The sequence below is a fragment of the Ambystoma mexicanum genome, chromosome 3q (assembly GCF_040938575.1).
Source record: "Ambystoma mexicanum isolate Mex_15411 chromosome 3q, UKY_AmexF1_1, whole genome shotgun sequence".
Lineage (NCBI taxonomy): Eukaryota > Metazoa > Chordata > Amphibia > Caudata > Ambystomatidae > Ambystoma > Ambystoma mexicanum.
The window spans coordinates 1,147,290,674-1,147,303,856 of NC_090926.1; the positions used below are offsets into that span (position 1 = coordinate 1,147,290,674).

The 13,183-nt window shown below is 43.9% G+C and overlaps 1 protein-coding gene across 6 annotated transcripts in view; it reads right to left on the reverse strand.

The window, feature by feature from the left end:
• ADGRE5 (adhesion G protein-coupled receptor E5) overlaps window positions 1–13,183 on the reverse strand; it is a 532,637-nt gene that overhangs the window by 354,414 nt on the left and 165,040 nt on the right. For all 6 annotated transcript variants that reach the window (XM_069603969.1, XM_069603966.1, XM_069603968.1 and 3 more), the window contains exon 2: window positions 456–521. In XM_069603969.1, the coding sequence (XP_069460070.1) occupies window positions 456–521 (66 nt within the window). The remainder of the gene's footprint in view (window positions 1–455; window positions 522–13,183) is intronic.

Below are 13,183 nucleotides of genomic sequence, written 5' to 3' on the forward strand. Positions count from 1 at the left end.
ACTGAGCGTGACCCTCATTCCTTTGGGGAATGATTGATGGTAGTACAGCTGGTTTCAGCAGAGAGATCAGTGTGTCCCCAGACCACATTTAGGCGAGCCTAAAATCGACAGTTTTATGCCCGTGGTGTTAAGACTAGAGATGATAGCCACTTATTCTCCCTTGATAAAAAAAGCCAACTGAATAGTCTCTCATCCCACACTGTGATTTCCAGCCACAGGTTAATTCAAGAAGAGACAGCCTTTTGAATCCATGTTCACATAAAGTCGACGTCATGAGCAATGCTTATGCCCCCTCATAACGACCTTTCTGCCCCTTTCTCTGCTGCCCAATGCCTGAATGTGCCAGCTCGTCGTGGCGTGGCTTATTTATCGGTCTTTCGACCCATCCCCTATATATAAGGTTGAGCCGAAAAGAGACTTCTATGCGCCCTGCAAGCTTGGTGGCGACGACTTACCATGTGACGGGGGGTTTCCAGTGGTCCCCGATGTGACTTCACATGCAGCCCAAAGCAAGCAGATTCCTGAAAAATAAATAAAAAAGAAGAAATTAATCTCAGAAGCACAACAACAGTTTGTTTATCTTCAAGATGTGCAATTTTAGAAGGACAATGAAGGGCCCTCCCCAACAAAGAACATGCCAGAACCAGAAAATGCTGATACGGTCCGACTACTCTAACAGCCCCAGGAACCATCTTGAAAGGCACATTTAGACCTAAACAGTGCGACTGCCAATACACGCTCGTTTTCATTGTAATGAAAAAATGAATGTAAACCCAGCATGTCTTTGATTATGATGGAAATCACATCTAGGCCGGGGAGACAACGCCTTTTTGTTTTACCCTTTTCAAGAAGTTTTTCACTTTAGTGTGAAGATATAGTCCAATCCTCCAACCCAACCCTACGGCTCAGAGGGACGTATTCGCCATGATTTATCTGCATTTTGTTGTTATGACGTTTTGTCATTACTTCAAATGTAAACTGTAAACATTATTTCTGACATAAATGTATAAGCGCTCTGACAGATTCCTGGAAACATACATATTCGAACAATTGTAGCACGCTATCTGGTCACTAGGTGGCAGCAGAAGACTATTAAAGCTCCACTGCCTATTACAGCGGCTTAAATTGGAGGCGGCCACCTCAGGTAAGGGGGGACTGTTTACAATTCCCGAAGCCTCACGTGGAGCCGCTGCTGGTGAGTCACTGGTCCACTGATAACAAGATATACTTTTAAGTGTGGACTATGGACCGCAGAATATAAGAGCACATGTACACTTTTGCTGTGTACAAGCTTAGTCTGAAGGGAATTCCGAGTGGCATAAAACGAGGATTATCAACATGTTTGGTTTTTGTTTGGGCGTGGGGTGGGGCCTGCCATAAATCATTTGTAGGCACCTTAAGCCATGGGTGATTACCTTGTAAGCCCCTCCCTTAATGGTTTTATGACAAGCTAACAGCTGTTCACGATTCCCTTAGAAGTTGCTTTTTGTAGTGCCAGCTCTCTTAACGTGAGCAGTGTTACCCTGCAAGGCACGTAACTGAGCGCTGTTGCTTTTTAGAGTATGTAATGCCTCTCTTAACGTGAGCAGTGTTGCCCTGCAGGGCACGTAACTGCAACGCAGGTGCTATTCGAGTATGGTACACATAAGCTATGAGCCAAGAAGAGCCCATTCATTATCATCATATTTATGGAGCGGTCATCTAGCTATAGAAATGAAAAAGAGCAGCTTACAAGCCATAGGTCCGGTAGCAAAGCGAGTAGAGCGCTCACTTTGACATCCGTGCAGAGCCTGCGATTGCAGGTTCGAATCCCGGCAGCACCAATCTTAGCCTTTCATCCTTGGTCGATAAATGAACGCCACACACCATTGGTAAAAATAAGCAGCGCTCAGCTGCCTGAGGGTTCGTAGCACTACATAAATGATTAATATTATAGGGAACAGTGAAAGAGATACAAGGGTGTAGGTTGTTAACAACAGAGGTGAACAGGGTTCTACAAACAACTGGGCAGGAAACAGATGGAGTGTGTGTGTTAGGGAGGTGCAATTCCTTGAACAGGAGGAGGGTCTCTCTCACACTCCTTCCTGGAAGCGGGGCGGCGAGCCTGGTGTTGATGGAAAGGTGGGTGCGCAGACCATGGGAGATCAAGTCTGCACTTCTTTACTTTGCTAGTTCTTGAGCAGGGGAGAAGACTTGAGGCGTTCGATTCGTGTTTTAAATACAACTTTGATCCTGTGGAGGTGAAACCACTTCTTATTAATGTATACATCAGCTTGCAGGCGCCCTCCGCCAGATAAAGTAGAAATATTTTTCTAGAACTTGTGCCGGCACTATCCCCCCTAGTATCTGACCAAAGATCTCCGCCTGCGGCTGGAAGCTGTGGGCACCAGCGGACTCGAAGAGCCAAACAATTACATTTCAGGCCTGTGATATATAGTTTGCACAGGTGTCCAGGCAGGTGGTTAATTGACCCATTATAACGCGGCAAGCTGCTTGCTTGCCCACAGTGCCATCATACCAGTGTTAGAAGTATACCAAAAAAAGTAGTGGAGCTGTCACCCTGGCAGAGTGCAGCGTGGGCAGGAAGGGAGCAACATGCAACATGCTGGTTGAATTGAATTGAAACAGATTTCAGTGTTGCTGTAACTGCTATTGGGATGCTAAAGGGGAGAAGCGTGCTTTACTTACAGAGAGAACAGTTCCAGAATGGTGAAAATGGTTGCAAAAAGTAGTGGAACTGAAAACAGTAAAAAATAAAAGTAGTGGAACTTCGCTCCCGACCGTTCCCACTCACTTCGACCACTGCATCATACCCGTCATAAAACTTGAGAACACTTCTAACCTGACAATGCAGAATCAGGCAAGAGCTCAGATAGAAGAGGAGCAGTGTTAAATCAATTTGTGGAGTTTGGAGTGCTCATCAGAGTACTTCCCAACTGGCAATACCCTAGGCCAGCACTGCCATTGCAACCAAGAGACCAGGAAAGACTGCGGTGCCATCACAGCTGTACATTTCCATACCACAGGTGGTCTTCAGCATTATGCTTGCTTTGCCAGTGCAGTTACAGGTCTGTGCTTGTGCCCATTATGTCATTTTCTAGTAGCAATCTTGTGTGTGTTCATTTTGGCAGGCCAATACTTAGCGGTTATGTTATAAATGTTCACAGCTAATTGGATGCAACTTTGGCAAGAGAATGGGAGGTGTGTTGTGTGCAATGGCATTGTGGGTGCCCACAGAGCTTCTCACATAGAGGTCTTAACACCGTAGTCTTGTACACACAGTACAGGACTTTGCAATGAAACGTTGTGCGACTTGTGCCACTGTACAGAACATCACCAGAGCGTTCTGTAAATGAGGCTGGTTTGGCGCAAGCTGCCACTGCACACCAACATGTGTGCATCTAGAGTGGCACAGTCCTTATTTCCAGAACAATACCACCATTTTTTAAAACTATTTCTTCTTGTTTAAAAATAAGAAAGTGCCATGAAGCAGTCCAATGTCTCCATGCAGGAGCTATAAAAAATGCCCATGTAAGCAGCAACTGAAATATACCTTGAACTTTTTTTTTATCAGTTCCATCTGACAAAATCACCACACATCACAGTGGAATTGAAATGTCCCCACCTTGGGCATGTTGTCTGATTAATCAGAGCACCTGCAAAACAGAGTACATCAGAGTGAGAAAGTAAAAAAAACGCTCCAGTGCTGAAGACTTCTATATAGCGCTTCATGCTCCATTCCTCCTCCCGCTCTAAGTGCTGTGTTAAGTGGTGCTTATATTAATAGCCATGTAATTTGCCAGGCTATCCTGCTCATATAATATATGTATCGATAATATATGGTAATATATATATATCACTGATAAACGTCAGTTAAGAGAGAGTTAAAGTGATCTGATTTATTGCAACAAAAGCCTTGAAGTTCAGCAGGTGTGGGAAATGGGGACCATCTTCACTTGGTGTCCCCCGCATTGTCGTCCCCCATTATGTCATTTTGAATCTCTTCTGTGATATGATGTTTGTTCTCATGGGCTTTCCAACGGAGTTGTGGGGGTGTTGACTTAAGAAGGCTGTCACTTCCCACGCCCGCTGACTTTCAAAGGTTTTGTAGGGCTACATAGATCACCTTAACGCTCTCTTCTTAAGTAAAGTTTTTTCACTGAATTTGAAGGGTTTTGTTATACTATAGATTATTTGGGGCCCACTGGTCATGACCTTTGGCCGTGCCTACTATATGGTGCACCAATAATTTTAAAAGAGGGCAAGCCAAAGAGGAACTTAGCTGTCTGCCTCTAGGCCCACTGGCCACGGCCTTGGGCCACAGAATATTTCTGATCGAGACTGCAGGTTTTATAGTCTATCACCAAGTCTTAGTGTTTCAATTTGCTATACTCCTTTTCCCTCTCTTTTTATTCCTGCAATAATACAGAGTATGTCCATGCCCGCGGTAACGTAACAATTGCCGATTTCCTTAGTAACGTAACATTTGCAGCTTCTTGCAGTAACGAGAACACGCCTGAAAGTTAAAAAGCCCCCACAATCCCCCTCTTGCAGTTTACCACTCGGATGCTCTGCCTTTACCCCCATTCACTCCGGTTCATGTGGCACATTTTAATTTCCCAGGATGCCTTGCAGCGTTCCTGCAGGAATGCCATGAGATTACCTTGGGTTTTCTCTAACAAGCCGAACATTTTCTTCCCCAAACGAATTCCCTAGCCTGACCCAAACTCCTCCACTGCACGTGTGGTCTTCTTTCCCCCACCCTCCCTGTAGTGTACTCTTATATGAGTGCACACCTTTACCCCCTCCAAATATCATTTTGAACCCTTTTTATTTTCTGCTTCTGCAGGACACCTACAGGAATCGCTTGCATCGAGCAAAACAAATAAATTGGAGTGTATATTTGGTGTAAACCGCTCCAGAGTTTCTTGCGCTGGATGGGGAGTGGGGGCAGGGGGTGGGGGTGTTGAGTTGAAGCACTCTGAGAAATGAATGGGAGCAGGCCAACTAACTGAATGTTTTTGTTTTTCTAATAACTTTTTTTTCACCTTTAACAAATTGTCCACAATAGATGCCCAAAAGGGCATCGAAATCCATGCAGTGAGTCATAGTTATTAGCAATAGAAATCTGGGAAAGGTCTATGTACAATGGTTTCACTTTAACTATATTATTGTGCATTGAAGTTAGTTTTATTGTTGTACAGTGCTCACATAATTAAGCTCGATAAGGTACGCTTCTATAAATGGTCTAAATAAAAATAAATACCCTTATGTCGGCACCCCTCCTCCATGCCACAGTCACTCATTACCTTTACCTCTGCATCTCTACTCCTTCGCATAGGATCTTATTACGTTCACACTAGCATCCCTCATCCTCGTCACAGTCCCTCATTATCCTGTACTGACATCACGCTTCCTCTTCACAGCCCTCATCACCCTTACCCCAGCAACCCTCAATCCTGTTACAGTGGCACGTTACCCCCAGCACACTACATTCCCATCACAGTTCCTCACATCCTTAGCCTGGCATCTGCCATCCTCTTCATAGTCCCTCATTAGATTTACCCTGGCATCCTACATCCTCATCACAGTCCCTTATTACCCCTGCATTCATCAGCTTACTTACAGTCCTTCGTTAACCCTGGCCCCCACGTCACAGTCCCTCCATACCTCTGCATCCCTCATCCTTGCCACAATCTTTCATTAGCCCACATGCCTCATTCTCATCCCTATCCCTCATTACCCGCACAACCCTTATCCTCGTCACAGTCCCTCCATACCTCTGCATCCCTCATCCTTGCCACAATCTTTCATTAGCCCACATGCCTCATTCTCATCCCTATCCCTCATTACCCGCACAACCCTTATCCTCGTCACAGTCCCTCCTTACCTCTGCATCCCTCATCCTTGCCACAATCTTTCATTAGCCCACATGCCTCATTCTCATCCCTATCCCTCATTACCCCCACAACCCTAATCCTCGTCACAGTGCCTCCTTACCTCTGCATCCCTCATCCTTACCACAATCTTTCATTAGCCCACATGCCTCATTCTCATCCCTATCCCTCATTACCCCCACAACCCTCATCCTCGTCACAGTCCCTCACGACCCCTGCAACCCTCGCCCTTTGTTGGCATCTGGTAATACTTGATTTCCTGTAAGAATCTACTTTTAACACTAATGCTGGCACATGTTGGGAATGCGGAAATGAGAATGTTAAGGTTACAACAAAGAGTCCTCATTAACTATTTACTGAATCTAAACAAAGTTCTTCGAACCAAATCAGACCTTTACGCTACACCAATACTTGCCAAAAATACCTTTAACTAAATCTTAGCTTTAGGTTACCTAATATCTAAAGTAGCATGCATTTAAGGTCCGTTGTGGACTGGGAACCAAAAGAGGCCTTGGAAATAATTACTGGGAACCAGAAGAGGCCCTGGAAATCATGTTCAAAGTGGCCCCATATGACATATTTTCAGCAAGCACAACCCTTTTCCTATGAGAACATTTGGATATACCACACAAAAGAGGCCCAATGTGAGGGGGCCTATTGGGACATCTCCAGAGCGCCCTATAGGCCAGTCCAGCCCTGATTAAGATTAATCTGCACTGGAATGGACTTTAGATTCCTTCAGCTTCTAATTATACTCTTGCTATCCATTTGGGCATGTGCAGAATGCTTTCCTTGCGGTTGTGCTACCCCTTAATTGTGATGCTCGAAGTGGCCATTCAATAGATTAAGAAAGATCAGATGAGTGAGATGAGGCGCCACATACGTGCTTTGTGGCACTATCACTCATAAGCCTTGCCCTCTCCTGTTCTCTGGTGCGTGCTCCAATGCTTTTAGTGAACGTATACTGCATTTTGCATGCCACCAAATGTTAATCTACCAGATTATCAAAATCCCCAACGTCATGACAGTAACACTTTCCACCCCTAGCAACTATCTTCAACTTCCTTTTTCTTCTATCAATAGTTTCTCTAAACAAACACAGTGTCAGGGTTATAGCACCACCCAGCTGCTTCTAGGCTCAGATTATATTCACATGGATGTAGCGTTTAACCACTAATCTGCCATACCTTATATTCACATGGTGAATAGAGCCCAGCTTTCAAGTTGTACTCCACACCAGAAGGATAGTGCCTGGAACATTTCTTACAGGATGGGAGGTTAAGCGCTCCGGGTCACTATAAGGGACATGGTGCGCTTCTCCCTCTCTAAAGAGACTCTTAGTCCTTCCTTCCTGTATCTGCTCTCTATGGGATATGTTATGTTATTGTGCATTTGTATAGCGCCTTATATACCATTTGTATGATCTCAAAGTGCTGTGGGTTGAACTCCCTTGGGTACCGTAGTCCAGGTCAGTGGAGAGAGTAGGGTTGTAAATAGTGCTTGGGCGCACTCAGTATGTGTGCAGCCAGTGCAGTTTACATGGTGTGTAGCTGCATTCTAATGCTAGGCCTGGTGCTGTGGTTGTGTGGGATTAGTAGAATGTGTAGACACGACCAGGAAGTGAATTTAATTGCCAATCCGTCGCCCTTGTGGCATGAAGCCCGAAAGGGGTGCAGATTTTCTTCTGGCTGTTTGGCTGTGCTGTGCGGTTACTGAGACACTGGGACGCTCTCCTACAGCGGACATTGCAGTGTTCGAATCTGGTTTTACTATTTTTTTCTCATTTGTCCATTGATTGGAGCCGTGCTGGAGTGGATTGTGTTGACTTTTTCTTCTTTTTATTTTTTTCCTTTGGCAACGAGCTTTACTTGAGCTCCAACTGTGAGGGCTCCTTTAGAATCCAACTGGGAACCCAAGCCCCGCCCACCTACCGCGACCAGGAAGTGAATTTAATTGCCAATCCGTCGCCCTTGTGGCGTGAAGCCCGCGGAGTAAAGGGCGCAGATTCTCTTCTGGCTGTTTGCTGTGTGCGGGACGCAGACTGAGGGAGAAGTTACGAATTGGACGAGAACTGGCGCAATAAAGCACCACACTCGTGAAGAAGCTATAAGGTACTGTGATTTGACTATTGTTGTCTAGGGGCCGGCCCACACAAAGCTCTGCAAGGTGATACTGTGAATTTATAGCTGCCTAATCTGTCACTCAGTATTTGCTAGGTTCTTCTCAGGGACTGTGGGTGTCGAACCTTTGACCTGAGGGTTGGACTTAGCATACTGTGTTTTCTCCTACCGGACTAATTTCCTTGGGGACTGCAGCCGTAGAGCCTTTGACCCAAGAGAGGGGTGTGGGGCCTGTTATACGAAGAAGTGAGAGATAAGTGGGAATGTATAACTTATGGAGCTCAGACAACCCTGAAGAAATTGTTGCTAAGAAATCTGTGAAGGGGACCATGGGTAAAGTCCAAGATGAAGGGTCACGAGCTACTCAAGGTAAATTTTTCTTAAAACGCTATAAGGCAGGTGGTGGGGTTTTTCATCATCCCCCCCCAGCGTTTTCCTTTTAGACAATCAACTACCCTCAACCTCGGGTTTCCTAAATTCATCTGTGGACCTCGGATCCCCACCAAGGTCAGGAACAGGGCATATCAACGCCGGTGATTCAGATAATACAGGACTCTCTCACTGCTAACCTAGACTATACCCTGAGGACTACAACAATGAAAAATGCAGTTTCCACTCACTTTACTCAGGTTGCAAAGTTAACAACTACGTGCCCAACAGGGCCATCATTGCAAGACCAAAGCAATGTAACCGCTCAAGAAGAGATAACCGGGTCTGTCTTAGGCGATGAAGAACTGTTGGAGTTGGAAAGACAAATACCGGGGAATTTATCATACGACTTAAATAAAATACCGGAAATACAACACAGTGACTAGAGCAATGAGGCCTCATTCTCTTCACCGAGGAGGCTGGTTGAAGGTGACACAAATAACCACCCGCGAGGGTTGGGGGAGACAAATTCCACCCTAATTCCTCCAACAATCACCGCACTAAATTTTGTGTTAAGTTCACTCGTGAAGGTGTTTAAAGCAATCAAGCTAGAAGTCCAACAACACACGGGCATACTATTGGAAATAGTCAAAGGAATTGGAACTAAATGATATCATGATGACTGCAATGAAAACTGCTATCAATGAAGGAATGGGACAGCTTCAAAGACAATCCCAGGAAACATCAAAAGATCAATCATTGAAATTTGACCAAATATCGATCCAGTGTGGTATGTTAAAAAAGGATACAGACAAACAAGTGGAAAACTGTAAACCTCCTCAGAAGGTAATGGAGAAGACGTCTAGTCCAGAGAACCAACTATAATACCAGTGATAACGTTCGATGACTCTCCTTTGTCAGCGTCAGTGATGGAGGAATTCTTGCGTATGGCACAGGCCATTGATTTAGATGTAACATCTAAAGATATTATATTGGAGCCTCCAGCTAATGCATCTACCAATGCTGAAGATCTGGAAAAAGGGAAAAAAAAAGAAATTGTCCGGGAAAGCAAGAAAGAAAAATCAAAAAATGGCCTTGGAGGAGGTGGCAAAAGTACAAGGGGAGGCAAAAGGGAAATGTAAAGCAAGAAACATCTGACGGCAGAAACAAATCGCTTTGTGAAGAGTCTCAAGGCGAAAGCAGGACAGGCATTAAGAGAAGAAAAAGTCTGTATCGGAGAGTGGAAAGGGAGAAAAACAGGAAAACCAGACCAAAGAAAAAATCAAAGAAGATGCCTGAGGATGATTTAAAGAAAATAACTGTGGGCATTCAAAATTATGTAATCGAACCACCAAAAAGGCGCCAATTTTTCTCATTCCAAGGAAAAAAGCAAAGGTGGTGAACCCAACAATCAAGATTGCCCCAATCTTCTTGTTAAAAAAGCAGTTTCAAGACGTGGGACTTGGAGACAGGGGCTCAGGCATGGTAGGTAAAAACGGGCCATCAGGGTCATGAGTTTAGGGAGGCTCTCAGATGCTGCCTGTTAAAATCCTACAATCAGGCTGTACGAAAGACTCAGTCAAAACCACAGGTCTGGTGGGTGAGGTTCTTGACTTAAATAAAAATACACAGATACAGTCACGGACGGAGGTTAAGCTAGATCTGGGCAATAAAAGTCAAAAGAACTTAAAACGGAATAAAGATTTAAGAGTTTATGTGTCAAGATCGTCAGCAAGGCGGCAAGTTGGAAAACCACTGAATCGATCGAAGATCTTACAAGAAATGAAATCAATCACAGGTTTAAAATATTTTTCCTCATAGGATATTGACGTGATAAAATTCCCTTTTTTTCCAGATACAAATACTGTGGAACGTTTATTAAAATCAAATCTGGGTCTAGATCTGGTTCTGGGGAAACTGAAGCCTGGGAAGAAAGGGGCTTTAACTTATCTACAACATGCCCATTGCAAACAAATACACAATCTCAGGCCACAGGAAATGAACATCATCATTTGCCCCGAACCGAGGCACATAGTGGGGGCCCTGTCTCAACACCCGCCTGGGATTTGGTGCCTGAAATAGTCGCACAAGTACCCCTTAGGATGGATATACAACAGCAGAACCTCTAGTAAAAAATCAACTCACCATATTGTCATGGAATTCAAGGGGCTATAACTCCTTCTGCTAAGAGCCAAGAAAATCTTACATCTTTGGAACATTTGATTTGATCCTATTACAGGAAACGTGGTTAACATCCCTGATTGGAATAAATGAATTCACCATGTTCCAGCAACTGGCAGTGGGGTCGGAAGGAGGTAGACCCTCAGGGGGACTGTTGACTGTGTGTAAAAATAGTCCCATGTATGATTCCAGACTACTATCGAATGAGACTCAAGGTATCCTGATAGTGAGATTGGAGTTTAAAGCACCTAACATTGGTCATAGTCGGATCTTGATCAATCTGTATTAGAATTCCTGGGGGGGGGGGAACTCTTGGGGTTTCTATCAAAATTGTCAGATTTGTTGGTGGATTTACTTTCCCTCTATCCTACGGATGAAGTGTTAATAGCAGGAGATTTAAATTCCCAATGTGTGATGTCCAAAGATCAAGTAACAGAGATATTACGCCAGATAACACAAAATGGTCTAAAACGGACACATTTCATGAAGGTATAGGATTTGTGGATGCTGTAATCCAACATGGCATAGGGGAGTGTCATCATCCATGATTGACTATTTTTTTACCTCTGGGGAAATCATGAAAAACTGCAGAATGTTGACTATAGAAGAAGGGAAAGTGGATGACCATGCAATGCTTAAATTAGTAATTAATGTCAATGTGGCCTCATCTGTTTCCTTGTATACATGCAAACTCTCTGTGAATATGGCGGGTAACCGCATTAAAAAATTTCATAGGGCAGGGGAAAGCTTGACTATGAAATTGCAAAATTGGGTGGCTAACGTCCCTGAAGATCAAATATATGAATCTTGTTATCCATCCAATTTTCATCTGCTATTGCTGGATTTGGATCCTCAAAAACAGAATACCCAAATATGTAAATTGTCCCATAGGCACTCTTACAATCAACAGGTCATGGAACAGAAGAGGAAGTTTAGATTGCAGAAAGCAGATTTAAGAAGAGCTAATTTGGATAGTGATTCATATAAGATAGGGCTTGCCCTCGTTAATAACCATCAAAGAAATTGGAAAAGATTGATTAAGTCATCTTTGTATCAACAGGATGGGGAACGTTTGTTAAACTCTCTAGGCCAGAGAAATTCGAGAAATTTCTGGGTATTTTTGGGAGGCAAACAAGAACCACAAATGGACAATCAAGATGTCCTTATCCAAGAACAGACTTGGATGGATCATTTCTCCCAGGTTTATGGTCCGGTGGGTCCATCGGCTCTGGAAGATTGGGATACCTCTCAATGGTCCCTCATGTATACTGAGGCGGACATTGAGTCACTAATCAAACGATCATCTAGCTCCAGAGCGGAGGACCCCCGAATGGCTTGAGTAATTGGACCCTAAAAACAAATCCAACAATATGGGCATATATAATTAAGTTACTGTTTGATCAAATATTCAAATTTAAATGCCTCCCAGAATCTTGGAAAAACTCGATTACTATACCGATCTTCAAGAAAGGAGATAGACTCCTAGCAGTGAACTACAGACCAATCTCACTATTGGATGCTGACAGTAAAATCTTTGTTGGCTTGATTTTAAGAGAGTTGGAAGACTGGGCGAGTTTAATAAATATAATCCCAAAACAACAAACGGGTTTCAGAAAGGGAATATATTCGTCCCTTAATGGTCTGGTCTTGAGCTGCTTGACGGGAGATCATGTAAAGAAAAATGGTCGCCCCCTTTTTGGGGCCTGGATTGATCTCACACAAGCGTTTGATATGGTCAATAGGGGGGCTTCTATGGAAAAAACTATATACATGGGGTGTGCCTTCAAATCTACTCTCAATCCTGATTGAATTACACCAAAATACCAAGATGAGCGTTATACTCTCTAAAGCAGGCTTTTTAACAGAGCCAATAGAGGTGAGCAGAGGGGTACGTCAGGGTTGCCTGATGGCACCGCTTCTGTTCATACTCTTCATGGCCGACCTGGGAATGTACTTGAAGGACACTGGTCTAGTTTCACAGCGCCTCGGCCTAACTAAAATCAACTGGTTGGAGTACGCCGATGACGTGGTGATTCTGGATTATTCCCAGGTGGGCTTGCAGAGACTGCTGAGTGCTTTGGAAAAGTATGCCCAAAAAAATGATCTGAAGATTAATCCAGATAAATTGAGGATTCTTATTTTCAAGACCCCGCAAAAAAAAAGAATAGTGAGGAACTGTTCATGGGAAATGGACCATCGAAGTATAGAAATTGTGTCCGAGCTCACTTATTTAGGATCGATTATTCAATCATATCCAACAGAAATCCACCTATTAGAAACTCTCCAATTAAAAACTATTAAATTGGGGGCTCAGATGAAGAGGATAAAAATGAAATATTGTAAATTCTCTATATTACCCATGGTAAAATTCTATCGAGGAAAGGTGGTTCCAACAATTCTTTTCAGTATGGACACAAATCCCCTTGCGATGGAGGTTAACTGGGATGCGATGGAATCAAAACTCTGGAAAAAATCATTGTCCCTTCCAAATTGTGTACCCATTGTTGCTTTAAGATAGGAGTTGGGTCTCTCATCCTTAAGCTCCTGGCGTGAGTGGAAATGGATCTCCTTGTACAGGTCCCTTCTGGTTCCTGTTAATGGTTCCCTGTACGAGGA